Here is an 18,840-nt window from a genome sequence, read left to right on the forward strand (position 1 = left end):
ATATGACAGCCTGACTGGTACATGAAAAGATGCTCACTCATCATCAGGGGAATGTGAATTAAACCATAATGAGATATCACCTCATGCTTGTTAGAATTTCCATCATCAAAAAGACAAAAGATTACAAATGCTGGTATAGATGTGGAGAAGAGGGAGCCCTTGTTCACTGCTGGTGAGATTATAAACTGATACAGCCACTGTGGAAAACAGTACAGAGGATCATCAAAAAATTAAAAATAGAACTATCATCTGATCCAGCAATCACACTTCAGGGAATATATCCAAAGGAAACAAAAACACCCATCCAGAAACATATCTGCAACCCTACATTTGCTGCAGCAATATTTATAATAGTCAAGACATGCAAACAACCTAAGTGTACATCAATAAATGAATGGATAAAGTTGTAGTGTATATATACAACAGAATTTTTTTTTAATTTTTAATTTTTTTTAAATTTTATTTATTTCTGAGAGAAAGACAGCGTGAGCAGGGGAGGGTCAGAGAGAGAGAGAGATACAGAAACTGAAGCAGGCTCCAGGCTCTGAGCTGTCGGCACAGAGCCTGACGCAGGGCTCAAACTCATGAACCATGAGATCACGACCCGGGCCGAAGTCGACGGCTTAACCAACTGAGCCACCCAGGCGCCCCTATTTACAACAGAATATTATTAAGCCATAAAAAAAAAAGAGGAAATCCAATCATTTGCAACAACGTGGATGGACCTGAAAGCATTACGCTAAGTAAGGCAAGTGAGAGAAAGACAAACACTACATAAATGATAACCTCACTTATACATGGAATTGGAAAAAAACCTAAATTCATAGAAAATGAAATCAGATGTGTGGTTACCAGAGGTGGAGGGTAGGAGAGAGGGACTGGAAGAAGGTGGTCAAAAGATACAAAACTCCAGTTATAAGCGCCAGGGATGTGATGCTTGGTATGGTGACTAGCGCTAGCACTTTTACACAGCATACAGGAAAATTGTTAAGAGAGTGATCCTGAGTTCTCATCACAAAGAAAAAACAATTCTCCCTTTTTTCTTTCTTTTCTTTTTATTGTATCTGTATGAGAAGATCGATTTTTATCTGAACCTATGGTGGTAATCATTTCACAGTATGCAAATCAAACTATCGTGTTGTTTATACAATGATATATGTAAGGTATTTCTCAATAAAACTGGAAAGAGAAATGAAGTCAGAATCTATTATAAGATATACAATGAGATGCTCAAAATATTTTATTAGAGAAACACAAGTTAAAGTAATAACTAGAAATTCTAGTCCATTGGATTAGCCAAATTATTAGAAATTCTTGGAAACAGGGGCAGGGATGTAGAGAAACTGATGTCCTTGTACATTCATGGGACTGTAGAATGACACATCCAGTCCAGAAAATAATGTGGTCATACTTCATCAAATAAAATATTATAAGCCATGATAAGGCAATCCTGTTACTCTTCCCCAAGAAATTCTCATCAAAGAATAGTTCATGAAGAAATTTATTGCAGTACTGATTGTAGTCCAGCTGGGCGGCCAGACGAACAAAATGTGGTGTCTCTTCACACTATGGAATCTATGCATCAGTTATAAGCAATGAACTAGAAAAATACATTGCAACATGAGCCAATTTAGTGCTAAGAGTTGAAAAGAAAAGAAGAGAAAAGCAAAAAAAAAGAAAAGAAACGAAACTGAGGAGGACATATAGCACAGTACCATTTCCACAAACAAAAATGCCAACAATTTAAATTTTACAAATATTCCACAAATTCAAGGATAGAAAGCAACCATATCAACTACACTAGAGAAGTTACCTCTAAGGATGAAAACAAATATGGGGAGTGAGAATTATTATTTTGTTTTGTTTTGTGTGGTTTTTTTTCAATTACTCAATTAGCCATTTATTTTTTTATTTTTAGTGATTTTGTGTTTGTTTTTTTTTCTTCCATAGTTTATTGTCAAGTTGGTTTCCATATAACACCCAGTGCTCATGCCAACAAGTGCCCTCCTCCATGCCCAGGGGGAGTGAGAATTAAAAGGGAGAAATAAATAAACAAAATGGAAGGGGATGTTAGATACATTGATAATGACATTAATTACAAACTAAGGAATAAAATTAACTTAATTTCATGTAAACAAAGTACAGAAACTTTTTATAAAATGTCAAAATAAGTACATTAGTTAGAAAGATGAAGTCAGTGCTGTTACACTAGCCAAGTAAAAAGAAAATGTCAGGAAACATAACTATTGATGCCATACACAGCAAAATGCTGTCCCCCAAATGTAGAAATGATACCCTCAAAGTCAACAGCTAGAGGAGAGACATGGGACATGATACAGGAAGGCCATCTCTAAGTGACAATTTGGAAGCAAATAAGGGGAAAGAGAGAAAATGAAAAGAAAACAGCAAGAGTGTGAGCCACAGTAATTTTTTAAAAAGGTAAATCAAGGAGTATATAAATGTGTAAGAGAAGGATTTAAGACCATGATGGGATGGGGGTAAAGAGAATAAAAATGCTAGAGAATGGGAGAAAAACCATAAAGCAGGATCCTAGATACAAAGTAGGAGTAAATAGGGGCACCTGGGTGGCTCAGTCAGTTAAGTGTCTGCCGTTGGCTCAGGTCAGATCTCACAGTTCGTGGTTTCGAGCCCCGCATCAGGCTCTGTGCTGATAGCTCAGAGCCTGGAGCCTGTTTCAGATTCTGTCTCCCTCTCTCTCTGCCCCTCCCCACTCATGTTCTGTCTCTCTCTCTGTCTCAAAAATAAATACACTATTAAAAAAAAATTAAAAACAAAACAAAATAAAGTAGGAGTAAATAAAAATCATTCCCTCCTAGAAAGTCAAGCAAAGACAAGGATGCTGATATGGGAAGGGGCCTTAAAGTGGGAACGGCCTTCAGATATCCAGGGACTGCACCCAAGCCACCATACAGTTCCAAAAGTGCATAATATTACAGAGGTGTCTTACTGACAGCGCCCCACAGCTGCCAGCCACTGCCCGTACAACCGCGGTTCACTCCCACTTTCCATGCTCTCAGTTCCCTACTCACCCAGACAGGTGTGACTTGAGATGTCACCATCTAGCACACATGGCTCTTCTTGCTCCAAGTTGAAAATGACTTTCGGTTTGGGAACATGACACCCTATCAACAGGAAATGATAGCAGACTTGGTTTCAGAGGCCATTCAATGAAGCATTACATTTACTTTTCAGAGAACTTCATGCAGAATAGCGGTATAATCATAACACACCAAATGGACAATTAATAACACAGAACAAAATAAGGACAAAGCTATTACACACTTCGGATGACCTGCAGTTTTTAGAACTCCCACATACCTCAGAAATCCCACAGATTTAAAAAATTCCACTGAGAATGAAAATATACTCAAACAGGTACAGCCTAATCCCCAGGCAAGCTGTGCTTACCCACTGACATCAAGTTGAAATAGTTTTCCAGCATTACATCCCTGTACAGGCTTTTCTGAGCAAGGTCCAACTGCTGCCACTCCTCCCTGCTGAAGTCTACCGTTACATCCTTGAATGACACTGACCCCTGCAAAAACACATTCCTATTCAACGTGAACGGTGAGCACTGAAGAATGGAAACAAGGTATTTAGGAACTTAACTCTTAATCATTTTCATCATGCTACAAATAAGATTCTCATTAAACACCTAGATTTTGTTATTATTTTGAGGAAAAAATAAATCTCATTAAAAATATGCCAGTGCCTGGGTGACTCAGTCAAGGTTAAACGTCCAACTTCGGTTCAGGCCATTATCTCATGGTTCATGAGTTTGAGCCCTACACAGTGAGCACTCTGGGCTGACAGCTCAGAGCCTGGGGCCTGCTTCGGTTTCTCTGTCTCCCTGTCTCTCTGCCCCTCCCCCACCCACACTCTGTCTGTCTCTCTCAAAAATAAATAAGCGTTTAAAAAATATATAACCATAGGAATCTACCCCCAAAACCAAGAGCACACTTTACGTACTGTATGTTAGCCAATTTGACAATAAATTATATTAAAATAACAATAATAAAATCAATTAATCAGTAGGTCAATCATGTCATTCTTTCTGTAGTACTGATAATATTCTGGATTGTTTTGGAAATTTTTTTTTTTTTTAATGTTTTATTTATTTCTAGGAGACAGACAGCATGAGTAGGGGAGGGTCAGAGAGAGAGGGAGACACAGACTCTGAAACAGGCTCCAGGCTCTGAGCTGGCAGTCAGCACAGAGCCCGACGTGGGGCTCGAACCCACATACCGTGAGATCATGACCTAAGCGAAAGTCGGACGCTCAACGACTAAGCCACCCAGGCGCCCCATGTTTTGGAAATGTTTTTATTGGTGTGCTGGTTACAAAGAAATAAGCTGTGAAAATTCATAAAACTTTATGACATGTGCATTCTTTTCTACGCCATGTCATTAAAACTTCATTTAAAAAATTATATTCTTGGGGCGCCTGGGTGGCTTAGTCGGTTAAGCGTCCGACTTTCGCTTNAAATAGGCACTTTTTTTTAAGCAGTGTGGTACTAGCATAAAGAGAGACATATAGGTCAGTGAAATATAACTGAGAATCCAAAAACAAACCCTCATATTTATAGTCAATTGATACTCAACACAGGTGTCAAAACAATTTAAAATGGAAAAAAAAGGTTTTGTCAACAAATTGTGCTGAGACAAGTGGATATCCACAGATAAAAGAATGAAATGGGACACTTACCTCATACCACATAAAAAAAATTAACTCAAAATGGACTAAAGGCCTAAATGTTCTTATATTTAGCCGAATTTACATTTTAGCTAAAAGGGTAAATCCTTGTGATGCTGGATTTGGCAATGATTCCTTAGATATAAAATCAAAAGCACAAGCAACTAAAGAAAAAAACAGAGGGTACGTGGCTGACTCAGTCGGTTAAGTGTCTGACTGGCTCCAGTCATAATCTAGCAGTTTATGAGGTCAAGCCCCCTGTCAGGCTCTGTGCTGACAGCTCAGCACCCCAAATCACACTCTGTCTGTCTCTCAAAAATGAAGAAACATTAAAAACTTTTTAATTTTTTTTTAATTTTTAAAAGAATAAATTAAATTGGACTTCATTAAAATTAAAAACTGTGTGCTTAAAAGGATATCATCAAGAAAGTGAAAAAAAGGGGCGCCTGGGTGGTTTAATTGGTTAAGCGTCCAGTTTCAGCTCAGGTCATGATATCATGGTTCATGGGTTCGAGACCTGCTTCGGGCTCTGTGCTGACAGCTAGCTCAGGGCCTGGAGCCCACTTCAGATTCTGTGTCTCCCTCTCTCTGTGACCCTCCCCTGATGACGCTGTCTCTCTCAGAAATAAATAAAACATTAAAAGAAATTTGGGGCACCTGGGTGGCTCAGTCAGTTAAGCATCCAACTTTGGCTCAGGTTATGATCTCACAGTTGGTGGGTTCGAGCCCCGCATCCGGCTCTGTGCTGGCAGCTGGCTCAGAGCCTGGAGCCTCCTTCAGATTCTATGTGTCTCCCTCTCTCTCTGACCCTCCCCTGCTCATGCTGCCTCTCTCTCTCTCAGAAATAAATAAAACATTTAAAAAAAATTTTTTAAATTAAAAAAAAAAGTGAAAACACAACCAAAAAACTGTAACAAAATTTTTGCAAATTGTATGTTTGATAAGAGACCTGTGTAGAATATATACAGAGCTCCTATAATTCAATAAAACATATAAAATCCAATTAAAATGAATAAAGGATATGAATATGCATTTCTCCAAAGATATACAAATGGGCAAAAGCACATGTAAAGATCCTTAGTATCTTCAATCATGAAGGATATAGAAATCCAAATCACAGAGATACCCCTTCAAAGTCACTAAGATAACTATAATAAAAAAGATACTCAATATTGTTAGTCATCAATGGTATATTTCCATTAGGATGGTGTCAATAAAAAAAAAGATGATAATAAATGGTTAGTGTTTAAAATATATGTAAAATTTAAATGCATGAAAGTAATAATATAAGGTGAGAGATGGTAAATGGAATTAACATGATTTGGTATCCCAGAATTATTGAGAAGGGGGTAGAAATAATAATGACTTAAAGATGAATAGAATAATATCTAGGGTAAAAAAAGAATGTATGTGATGAACAAGTTAACAAAGTAAAAAATAAAAATTTTGAGTAATTAAAAGAAGGAATGAAAAAATAATATTAAAGACAGTTCAAATATAAAATTAATAGTAAGATAGTACATATAAATGCAAGTATATCAGCTATTACATTAAATGTAAACGGACTTGGGTGCCTAGATGGCTCAGTTGGTTAAGCACCCAAGTCTTGATTTTGGCTTGGCTCAGGTCATGATCTCACAGTTGGTTTTCTCTCACCCTTCTCTCTCTGCCACTCTCCCACTGGTACTCTCACTTTCTCAAAATAAATAAACATTTAAATGTAAATAGATTAAACATTCAAGGTAAAGCAAAGATTGAATAAATCCCACATGATCATGGTGAATGATCCTTTTAACGCATGGTTTAAAAAAAGTTTATTTTTATTTATTTTGAGAGAGAGAGAGAGAGAGAGAGAGCAAGCAGGGGAGGGACAGAGAGAGGGAGAGAAGATCCCAAGCAGGCTCTGTGCCATCAATGCAGAGCCAGATGCAGGGCTTGGACTCACAAACTGTGAGGTCATGACCTGAGCTAAAATCAAAAGTCGAATATTTAACTAAATGAGCCACCCAGGTACCCCCTTTTAACATATTATTGAATGTAGTTTGGTAGTATTTTGCTGAGAATTGTTGCATCTGTTTCATCAGGGATCTTGGTCTATACTTTTTGTAGTGTCTTTGTCTGGGTTTAGTGTCAGTAATGTTGGCCTTTTAGAATGTATTTGGAGGCTTTCCTTCCTCTTCTATATTTTGGAATAGTTTGAGAAGAGTAGGTATTAACTCACGTTTATCTTTTTTTTTAAAGTTTATTTACTTGAGGGGGTGGCGGGGAAGGACAGAGAGACGGGGAGAGAGAGGATCCCAAGCTGGCTTGGAGCTGTCAGTGCAGATTCCAATGCAGGGCTCTATCCCACAAACTGTGAGATCATGACCTGAGCCGAAATCTTGAGTCAGGTGCTTAACTGACTGAACCATCCAAGCACCCCTTAACTCTCCCTTAAATGTTTGCTAGATGGAGCACCTGGTGGCTTAGTCAGTTGAGCATCAGACTTCAGCTTGTCATGATCTCACAGTCATGAGTTCGAGCCCCAACAAAGGGTCTCACTACTGTCAGTGCAAAGCCGGCTTCAGATCCTCTGTCCCCCTCTCTCTGCCCCTTTCCCACTTGCACTCCAAAAATAAATAAACATTTAAAAAATAAAAAATAAATGTTTGCTAGAATTCACCTGGGAAGCCATTTGGTCCTGGACTTTTGTCTGTTGGGAGTTATTTTTCATTATCAATTCAATTTCACTATTAGTAACTGGTCTGTTTAGATTTTGTATCTCTTCCTACTTCACTTTTAGAAGATTGTATGTTTCTAGGAATTTATCCATTTCTTCCAGGTTTATTCCTGGGATGCAAGAATGGTTTAGTATCTACAAATCAATCAATATGATACACCATATTGACAAAATAAAGATAAAAATCATATAGTCATCTCAATAGAGGAAGAAAAAGCATTTGACAAAATTTAATACCTGTTCATGAAAAAAAAAGTAAAATTTTCAACAAAGTGGGTTTAAAGGGAATTAATCTCCAGGCACCTGGGTGGCTCAGTCGGTTGAGAGTCTGACTCTTGATTTCAGCTCAGGTCACGATCCTAGGGTTGTGAGACTGAGGCCTGCACTGGGCTCTGTGCTAAGCATGGAGCCTGCTGAAGGTTCTCTATCTCTCCCTCTGCCCTTCCCTCCTGCTCACATACACACACACTCTCTAAAATAAAATACATAATTAAAAATAAAGGAAATATACCTCAACATAATAAGGGTCGTCAATGACAAACCTACAACAAACATATACCACGGTGAAAAATTGACAGCTTCTTCTCTAAGATCAGGGGCAAGATAAGGATGTCCACTCCCAACACTCCTATTCAACACAGTACTGGAGGTCTAGGCCCCAGCAATCAGAAAGGAAAAAGAAAAGGGTTCCAAGTTGATAAGGAAGAAGTAAAACTGTCACTATTCACACATGACATGGTATTACTCATAGAAAATCCTAAAAATTCCATCAAAAAATATTAGAAATAATAAATGGATCCAGTAAAGTTACAGATACAAAATTAATACACAAAAAAATACAGATATTGGTTGTTTCCATACATTAACACAAAGTAGCAGAAAGAGAAATTAAGAAAACAATTCCATTTACAACTATATCAAAGAGAATAAAATGTCTAGGAATAAACTTAATGAAAGAGACGAAAGACCTGTACCCTGAAAACTATAAAGCATTAATGAAAGAAACTGAAGACAACACAAAACAAAATGGCAAGATATACCATGCTTATGAATTAGAAGAACAGTTAAAGCTCCATATTACCCAAAGCAATCTGTAGATACAATATAATTCCTACAAAAATGCCAATAGTATTTTTTACAGAACTAGAAAAATACTAAAATTTTTATGGACCACACACAAAAAAACCCAATAGCAAATGCAATCAAAGAACAAAGGTGAGGGTAACACAGTCCAATATTTCAAAAGACACCACAGCGCTACAGTAAGCTAACCAGTACGGTCCTAGCACAAAAGACACATAGATCACTAGAAGAGAAAGAAAGCCCAGAAATAAACCCAGGCTTTCTATGGTCAATTAATCTACAACAAAGGAGGCAAGAATATACAACGGGGAAAAGAGTCTCTTCAATAAATGGTGTTGGGAAAACAGGACAGCTACAAGCAAAAGAATGAAACTGAACCACTTTCTTACACCATATACAAAAATAAATTCAAAATGGATTAAAAACCTACAGCTGAGACAGGAAACCATCAAAGTCCTAGAAGAGAACATAGGCAGTAACCTCTTTGACATCAGCCATAGCAACATGTTTTTAGATATGTCTTCTCATATCTAAACAAAAGTAGTAATAAACTATTGGGACTATGTCAAAATAAAAAACTGCACAGTGAAAGAAACAATCAGCAAGGTGAAAAGGCAATGTACTAAACAAGAAAAGATATTTGCAAATGGTATATCAAATAAGGGGCTAACATCCAAAATATACAAAGAACCTATACAACTCAACACATGCAAAAAAACTCCACAAATAATCTGATAAAATAGACAGACGACCTGAATAAACACTTTTCCAAAAATGCTATATGGGGCATCTGGGTGGCTCAGTTGGTTGAGCACCCGACTCTTGATTTCAGCTCAGATCATGATCTCACATTTCATGAGTTCAAGCCCTGCATAGGGCTTTGCACCGACAGTCAGAGGAGCCTGGTTGGGATTCTCTGTCTCTATCTCTCTGTCCCTCCCCTGCTCACAACTCTATCTATCTCCCAAGATAAATAAACATTAAAAAAAAAAAAGACATAAAGATACTTAGGGTGCTTGGTGGTGGTTCAGTTGGTTGAGCATCCGACTTCAGCTCAGGTCATGATCTAACGGCTTGTGGGTTTGAGCCCCGTGTAGGGCTCTGTGCTCACAGCTCAGAGCCTGGAGCCTGCTTTGGATTCTGTGTCTCCCCCCCCTCTCTGCCCCTCCCCCTGTTCACGCTCTGTCTCCCTCTCTCTCTCTGCCCTCCCTGTTCGCGCTCTGTCTCTCTCTCTCAAAAATAAACATGAAAAAAAAAAGATAGTCAACAGACACACAATAAATGCTCAACATAACTAATCATCAGGGAAATGTAAATCAAAACCACAATGAGGTATCATCTCACACCTGTCAGAACGGCTAGTATTAAAAGACAAGAAATGTGTTGATGAGGATGTGCACTGTTGGTGGGAATGCAAACTGGTACAGCCACTGTGGAAAACAGTATGGAGATTCCTCAAAAAATTAAGAAATAGGGGCACTTGGGTGGCTCAGTCGGTTAAGCGTCCGACTTCGGCTCAGGTTATTATCTCGCGGTCTGTGGGTTCAAGCCCAGCATCCGGCTCTGTGCTGACAGCTCAGACAGAGCCTGGTGCCTGCTTTGGATTCTGTGTCTCCCTCTCTCTCTGCCTCTTCCCTGCTCATGCTCTGTCTCTCTCTCTCTCTCTCAAAAATAAATAAACATTAAAAAATTTTTTTTAATTAAAAAAATAGAAATACTATATGATCCAGTCATCCACTACATCATTTATTCAAAGAAAAGAAAACACTGTCAGAAGAATATATGCACACCCATGTTTATTGCAGAATTATTTACAATAGGCCAAATTGTAGAAGCAACCCCAGTGTCCATATCAATAAATGAATGAATAAAAAGATGTGGTATTCATATAGAGTAGAATATTCCTCAGACAAAAAAAAGAATGCAATCTTGCCATTTGTGACATAGGGGGACCTAGAGAGTACTGTGCTAAGTGAAACAAGTCAGACAAAGACAAATACCATATGATCTCACTTACACGTACAATCTAAAAAACAAAACAAAGCAGAAACAGACCCATAAATACAGACATCAAATACTGAGGGTAGGGGTAAAATGGGTGAAGGGGGGTGGGAGATACCGACTTCCAGTTACAGAATGAGTAAGTCATGAGGATGAAAGGTACAGCACAGGGACTAGTCAGTGATATGTTGACAAATGGCAGTTACATTTGTGGTGAGCATAATGTATAGTCTTGTCGACTCACTGTGTCATACACCTGAAACTAATGCAATGATGTGTCAGCTGTGCTTCAATAAAAAAAAATAATTAAAAAATAAAAGCAAAAATTGAAAGTTCTGGTTCTAAAAAAAAAATGGAATAAGTGCACTCCACCCTATTTTTCCTGCTAAGTAAATACCTAAAAACCTAGAAAAATACATAAAGCATTTATATTTATCCACATCCTTGGCTTTCTCTGAAGAGCTTTTTTTTTTCTTTTCTTTTTTCCCTCAAGAGCTTTCTTGACAGTGAAACTAACTGTAGCATCTTTTGGAATCTTGATAGCCCAAATTCCCGACATTATCAAGTCTGGTTCGTTTTTGCTCAACGATTCTCCCCTCCATCCATCTCAACTCTCACATTTCACTATGATCAGAAAGAAGAAACTTGGCTACATCTTCAACCCTTTGCTTGGAAATCTCCTCAGAGAAAAATCCAAGTTCACCACTGACTAATCTGTTTTCCACATAACTACAGGGCAGACTTCAGCAAGGCTCTCTGCCACTGTGTCCACTGTCCGGGAACACGCTCCTCATTTTCTCCCAATCATCACCAGCAACACCTTTAACATCCATTTCTATCAAATGGATATGGGGACACATGGGTAGCTAAGTCGGTTAAGTGTCTCACTCTTTATTTTGGCTCAGGTCATGATCGCACAGTTCGTGGGATCAAATCCCACGTCAGGCTCCACACTGACAGCGCTGAGTCTGCTTAAGATTCTCTCTCTCTTTCCCTCTGCCCCTCTCTGCTGCTTGGGCTCTCTCTCTCTCTCAAAAATAAAATAAATAAATAAAATAAAATAAGCAGTTCAATCGAGTTTCACCTTTGAAAAGCTGGAATTTGAGAGCTAAGTGAAGTTCTATGAAGCCTCAAAGAATTTGACTGAGTAAATACAAGTATAACCCTTCATGATATTCAAAATGAAATATTGGCTTTTAAAAGTTAAAATGCAAGGGATGCCTGGGTGGCTCAGTCAGTTAAGTGTCTGACTTTGGCTCAGGTCATGATCTCACAGTTTGTAAGTTCAAGCCCTGCTTTGAGCTCTGTGCTGAAAGGTTGCAGCCTGGAGCCTGCTCTGGATTCTGTATCTCCCTCTCTCTCTGCCCCTCCCCTGCACACACTTTGTCTCTCTCTCTCTCTCTCAAAGAAAAATAAACGTTAATAAAAATTTTAAGTTAAAATGCAAAGAACAAAGAGATAAATATAATTGAAAAAATATATAAGAATATGCTAAATATAAAATAAGGTCTCCTTCAAAAAAAAAAAATCAGTGAATGACTTCTACTCCTAGAAAGATGGGAACCAATGCACTTGTCTCTTCCCATGCCACTAAGTACATCTAGAAACCATAGACATCATCCATAAAACAAATATGAGAGTACTCTCTGTAAGGCCAATGAAAAAAAGGCAAACTGGTTAAGGACCTCAGGAACCAAGGAACTATACAGTGTGAGTTCCTGAACACTCCCTCTATAGCCCTGACAGGTGCTAGAACATTCTAGAACCCAGAATCACCAAGAGCACACAAAGAGAGCTTAAAGAAAAGTCTGCTCTCTCTAGCTAAAAGATCAGCAAAGGGGCAGCCGAGAAGGCAGAAAACTTTTAGGAAAAATATATTCTAGCTAAACACAACAGATTGAAAAACCAAAGAAACAAAATACTTTGGGCCTGACCCCAAGCCCATCAGCAAGGACCCAGTGCATAGCCTAGACTCCCACTCTTGCCTGGCTGAACATAGATGCCCCTTTACACTCCAATGGTTTGGTGTGGGAAAAAGCAGGGGGGAAGTGGAACTTTCATCTACACATAGTAGTAATAAAATTTTTAAAATAGGCCAAGATTCCTCATTAATATAAGTCCTTAAAAAGTATTAGCAAATAAAATATATAAAAAGAAATATATGCCATGATAAAATGGGGTTTATTCAAAGGTTGCCAAGTCTGGCTCAATATGTGAAAATCAACGTAATCTAGCATTAGCAATAGGCTAAGGAAGTAAAACCCCACAACCATGTCAAGTAATGCAGAAATTCAACATCTATTCATGATAAAACCTCAAAACGTTGTTTCACAAGGTAGTCCTTGCACAAGCAGCAGTGACACCTTGTTGGAATCCCAATCTTACTAAGTCAGAGTGTGAAGGCACGTGCCAGTGTGAGAAGCACTGCTTTGTAACCATGAAACCTGTCAGTGTGCCTCTAACAGAACAGTTCTCTTGTTGCAGACACTGCTCTATCTCCATTCATCTCAAGAGCCATCAAAATTTTCTCAAACATCAAGAACCAGGAAATCTTTACTACAGATGAAATAAATTACTTATCAACAATATAAACCAGTATCTCATTTCCATGATTCCCATGTCTTTCAAGGAGAACAGAGATAATCTCACAGTTCACAGCTGTATAAAATCACACAACTCACATATATCTATACTCCAAGTTTGATTTGGAGTTGATGGCCACTTCTTTTTTTTTTTTTTGCTCTGATCTTGGTTTTTATTAATTTACATTTGTCCATCTTACTATATGCATTATTAGATGGTTCCTAAAATCCACTAGAAAACAGAACAACATAAATATATGAACAAATAAGAACGTACCAGGGACTTGGTCATTTCTGGCTCTTCTGGGAAAGAGGCAAAGATCTGAGAAGAGATAGACAGAGGGACCGATGAGAGAAGGCAGTGTGCCAGAGTCCCACACATGGCCACATACATCATTTAGCATCCACACCTGACCCAAAAACTCATTTCCAAAACTACATCATAAAAAAATCATCCTTAATCGCACAAAAATTTATTTACTTATTTATTTTTACTATTTATTTTTTGAGAAAAAGAGAGAGTGGGGGGGAGGGACAAAGAGAGAGCGTGTCAGAGAATCCCAAGCAGGCTCCGTGCTGTCAGTGCAGAGCCTGACATGAGGCTCAAACCCATGAAATGTGAAATTATGACCTCGGCTGAAATTGGACACTCAGCTGACTGAGCCACCCAGGCACCCCTGCACAAAAATTTAAAAACAGGAATTTCACCACAGCATGGCTAAGAACAAAATAAAAAGGCTAGAACATATTGATATCCAATAATTATAAACTCCTTAAATAATCCGCAGACCATCCTGAAAACATAAAGACAAATAAAATTAAATTACAGTAGAAAAATATGTCAAACTGCCAAGTAAAAATAAAAAGATGTACCAAACAATATGGTTCCATTTTCACTGAACAATACATGTGTACATACACAGGCACACATACATGTGTACACACATTATGAGTGCATTCATACACAAGAAAAAAAATTAGCTGGAAGCAAATATACTACCACATTAACAGATATATTATTCGGGTGATGGTAAAATTATAGGTAATTTTTATATTCTTATTTGCTAATAAAACAAGATAACTGTTTGTTTTTTTTTAATGTTCATTTATTTGGGGTGCCTGGGTGACTCAGTTGGTTGAGCCCCTGACTTCACCTCAGGTCATGATCTCATGGTTTGTGATTTGTGAGTTCAAGCCCTGCATCAGGCTCTCTGCTGACAGCTCAGAGACTAGAGCCTGCTTCAGATTCTGTGTCTCCCTCTCTCTCTGCCCTTCCCTGCTCACACTCTGCCTCTCTCTCAAACATAAATAAACATTAAAAAATTGTTTTTAATAAATAAAAATAAATGTTTATTTATTGACTTTGGGAGAGAGATAGTGAGCGGGAAGGAGCAGAGAGAGTGGGAGAGAGAATCCTAAGCAGACTCACTGCTGTCAGCAGAGAGCCCGATGCAGGGCTTGATCCCATGAACTGTGAGATCATGACCTAAGTAGAAATCAAGAGTCAGTCAACTAATTGAGCCACCCAGGCACCCCTGGAAGCAGGTTCTAATCAAGATGCACACATTGGTCATTGTGTCCCTTTGACACTAGACCTATCCTCCCCAATACTTTTTCAAGACAGACTTTTAAAAATAATTTTTGCTTTGAACTACACTTTTCACATCCAAACACTGCCAGCACACACTGGGCTAACGTGGGCTGGAGTCTGAAAAAGAGATTCTGAAGGTTCACTATGTGCTCTGACACCAGGATCTGTGGAAATGCAAAGAGATCCTGCAGAGACAGCACCGCATGGTGACAGCCACTGAGCTGTCCTCCCAAGAGCCTCTACAGTGCAGGACAGGTGGCAAAGGGAACAATGAGAATCTGGAGCCCAATCAATGTATGTCTGAATTCCAGCTCTTCCGCCTTCTAGCTGTGACATCTAGAGAGCCCACTTCAATCTCAGTCTCCCCATCTTCATACTTTTTAGATAAACAAACTTACAATACTTGAAAAGCACTCAGGCCAGGTGTGGCACATAAATGCTCATTAAATACTAGTTACTGATATTATTACAGTATCAGCAATCCACGCTGAATGCAATCACTGTACCCGGCATCATCTGACTTCACAGCCTCCTCAAGTCATCACCAACCCTGAGCCCCAGTTTCTCACTCCCACTCCACAACTGGCTCCACTGTCAGCTGCTGCACACTGACCTCCTGTGGGAGCCATCACGCACACCTCAGCATCACTGCTGCCCACACCCTGCTGCCCACAGCCCCCAATCATTCATTCCACAGTTCCTGATCACAGAGTCTCCAACACTCTACCCTGGTCCTCCTGGCTCACCCCCTATAAATGCCCCATAAAGGAAAAATTCCTCCTATATGTTTTTACTCTATTCTCAATACTTCTGGTCACCAAGTGTGTGTGTGTGTGTGTGTGTGTGTGTGTGTGTGTGTGTGTTGGAAGAGGTCAGGGGTGGGGAAGGGATCCCTACACTAAGCAATTGTGCAGTACCAGCCAAATGTCCTACAATTTAACTCAATTCTGGCATCATCTGCTTGGAGTTAGCGTCATATGGCACAGGTTGAGGGCTCAGTCCATGAGAGTGCCCCCACCCCAACTTCATGCCAATCAAAAGTTTAGGCTGTTACTTCTGCTTATTAACTGGTTGTAAATGAGTGGTTCCCAGGACCCCCAACTTGGGTTCCACTAAGTTGCTAGAGCAGCTCACAGACCTCAGACTAACATTTGACTTATTGGATTACTGATTTAGTATAAAAGGACATACCTCAGGAACAAGCTGATGCAAGAGATACAGAGAGCAAGGTATATGGGAAGGGGTGCTGCACTCTCCCAGCACCTTGATGTGTTCAATCCAGAAGCTCTCCAAACTCCAAACTTTTGGGGTTTTATGGACGCCTCTTTATGTACAGATGGTTAATTAAATAACTGGCCATTGGTGACCGACTCAACTTCTAGTCAGGGTGTGGGTTTCAAGTCCCAACCCTCTAATCACATGGTTGGTTCATTCTCCTGGCAACCAGCCCCCCTCAAGTGGTTATCTAGAGGCTATCGAAAAATTACTTCATTAACATAAATTCAGGTGTGGTTCAAAAGAATTTATTATGAATGATGAAAACATCCATTTCACCTTCATTTCCCTGGAGCTATTTCAGGAATCAGGAACAAAAGGTGCCCTGTAGCTCTTATCATTTAGGAAATTACGAAGGTTTTAGGAGCTATGTGCTGGGAACCATGGACTAAGACTAAAATATTTATTCTTATTATATGACAATGTCACACACACCCATTACTGGCCTCTACACACTTTTTATCACTACCCACCATGCATCTTCACCAATCATCCTAAGAGTCCCAATCCCAGATGCACCTACACCTGCACCAGGCACCCAAGCACACTTCCCACCACTCACACCATACCACTAGGTCTGTACCATTAGCCTTACACACACACACACACTCACCGAGGAAGGAACCCAACAAATGATCAAATCTGGGGATATTCTTAAATTTTAAAGATGAAAATCGGAAACACATAAATCCAAAGCACATGTGAAATAACAGATTATATAATAAGAGAAAATTTTCAGAAAATCAAGATGCCTCATCTGCAGTAATGAAAATTAAATGATATCAGGAATAGGCCTTTTCTGGGGTGCCTGGGTGGCTCAGTCAGTTAAGTGCCCAACTCTTGGTTTTGGCTCAGGTCATGATCTCATGGTTCATGAGTTCAAGCTCCACGTTGGGCTCTGCACTAATGGTGTGGAGCCTGCTTGGGATACTCACTCTCTCGCTCTCCTGTTCTCTCTCTCTCGCAAACTAAACAAATAAACTTTAAAAAAAACTTGAAAAATCTTTAAAAGGCCATTTCTCTATGAGGGCAGGAGAGACACTTCCAGAAATAAAAGGACTTGCAAAGTATCTCTATCTTTATCTGACAAAAATACTTTAAGAAGTATTCCAAATAATGTAAATTTAACCAATGAGAAATCCCAAAGAAAAATACTGTTCAGCAATAAATTTTACAAGAGATAAAATTATAATAAAGGACAATCATGGTGACGGGATGAGGCCATTAAAGGTAAAATTAATATTCTGATAAAACATTTCTAATTAAAACATAAGGAAAAAACATGTTATATGGGGTGTAGAATGGAAACAATGAACAGAAATTTAATCACTACAATGAAAGTAGAAAGTATGAAATAGAAAAGATGGGGGCGCCTGGGTGGCTCAGCAGGTTGAGCTTCCGACTCTTGACTTTGGCTCAGGTCATGATCTCATGGTTGGTGGGACCAAGACCAGCATGGGACTCTGCTGACAGCGACGAGCCTGCTTGGGATTCACTCTCCCTCTCTCTGCCCCTTCCTTGCTCATGCTCTCTCTTTCTCTTAAAATAAATAAACAGGAAGGAAGGAAGGAAGGAAGAAAGGAAGGAAGGAAGGAAGGGAGGGAGGGAGGGAGGGAGGGAGGGAGAGGAAGGGAGGAAGGAAGGGAGGGAGGGAGGAAGGGAGAGAGGAAGGGAGGAAGGAAGGAATAGGGCACCTGGGGGGGCTCAGTTGGTTAAGCATCCAACTTGGGCTCAGGTGATGATCTAATGAGTTTCAGCCCTTCTGTAGGTGAGCTCAAGACCCACTTCTGGCTCCAGGCTGACTGTGCAGAGCCTGAGTGGGATACTCTCCCTCTCTCTCTTCCCTTCGCTCACTCACTCTCTCTCTCTGTCTCAAAAAATAAAATAGGCTTTAAAAAAAGTACAAACTGATAAGCCTAGAAGACAGAGAAAATAAATTAAGATCTCAATCTTTCACTCCTCATATCCCTCATTTCTCTTTCTCAACTGTTATCCACGCCCACTGACCCACGACCCCCTATATCCCTGCAAATCCACTGTCAGAGACCCCACCGACTCCGTCTCTCCCCCGATCCACACTCAGAGACCACCCTTCCCGACCCCATCCGTCCCTCACGGATCCGGCGTCCAGACCCCACCGACCCCATCTCTCCCTCACGGATCCGGCGTCCAGACCCCACCGACCCCAGCTCTCCCTCACGGATCCGGTGTCCAGACCCCACCGACCCCAGCTCTCCCTCACGGATCCGCCCTCAGAAATCCCAGCAACCCCATCTCTCCCTCAATGATCCACCGTCAGAGATGCCACCGACCCCATCTCTCCCCGTTGGATCCACGGTCAAAACACCCCACCGTCCCCATCCCTCCCTCACAGATCACCGTCCAGACCCCATCGTCCCCATTCTTACCTGAGGACCCACCGTCAGAAACCACACTGACATCTACTCTCCCCCGCGGATCTATCTTCCACAATCGGCCGACCCCATCTCTCCCCGCGGATCCGCCCTCAGAGATCCCACCGACCCCGTGCGTCCCGACGGATCCATCGTCCAGACCCCACAGATCCCATTACTGGATCCACTGCCCGCCCCCATCTGTGACCGGATTGCTAACCACGAACATCAGCGACGTTTCGTCGCTCATCTCGCGATGCTCCCAGCGCAGCACTCACTTCCCCCTCACCCACGCCCTCTCAAAACCGTGGCCGTTTACCTCAGGCGGTTACTAAATCCGGCCGACTTCCTTTCACGCTCGGTCCCAGTCTCTGCGGGATTCCTCCCAGCGCCGCCTGGCTGTGCGCATGCTCAGCAGCGGCTCCGTGGCCGCAGCTCGCCAGGACTCAACACGGCGCTCGGCTAAACTCGACTCCTCCAAAT

At 40.4% G+C, this 18,840-nt stretch overlaps 1 protein-coding gene across 1 annotated transcript in view; it reads right to left on the reverse strand.

The window, feature by feature from the left end:
* ZNF484 (zinc finger protein 484) overlaps positions 1-18,530 on the reverse strand; it is a 37,129-nt gene extending 18,599 nt beyond the window's left edge. Inside the window, exons 1-4 of the mRNA XM_077773978.1 lie at positions 18,373-18,530; positions 13,376-13,420; positions 3,430-3,556; positions 3,051-3,143 (exon numbers count right to left, since the gene is read on the reverse strand). Coding sequence (XP_077630104.1) covers positions 3,051-3,143; positions 3,430-3,556; positions 13,376-13,420; positions 18,373-18,405 — 298 coding nt within the window. The 5' untranslated portion in view covers positions 18,406-18,530. The remainder of the gene's footprint in view (positions 1-3,050; positions 3,144-3,429; positions 3,557-13,375; positions 13,421-18,372) is intronic.
* Positions 18,531-18,840: the final 310 nt, after the last annotated feature.

Source organism: Crocuta crocuta, unplaced genomic scaffold, assembly GCF_008692635.1.
Source record: "Crocuta crocuta isolate KB4526 unplaced genomic scaffold, BGI_CrCroc_1.0 scaffold866, whole genome shotgun sequence".
NCBI lineage: Eukaryota > Metazoa > Chordata > Mammalia > Carnivora > Hyaenidae > Crocuta > Crocuta crocuta.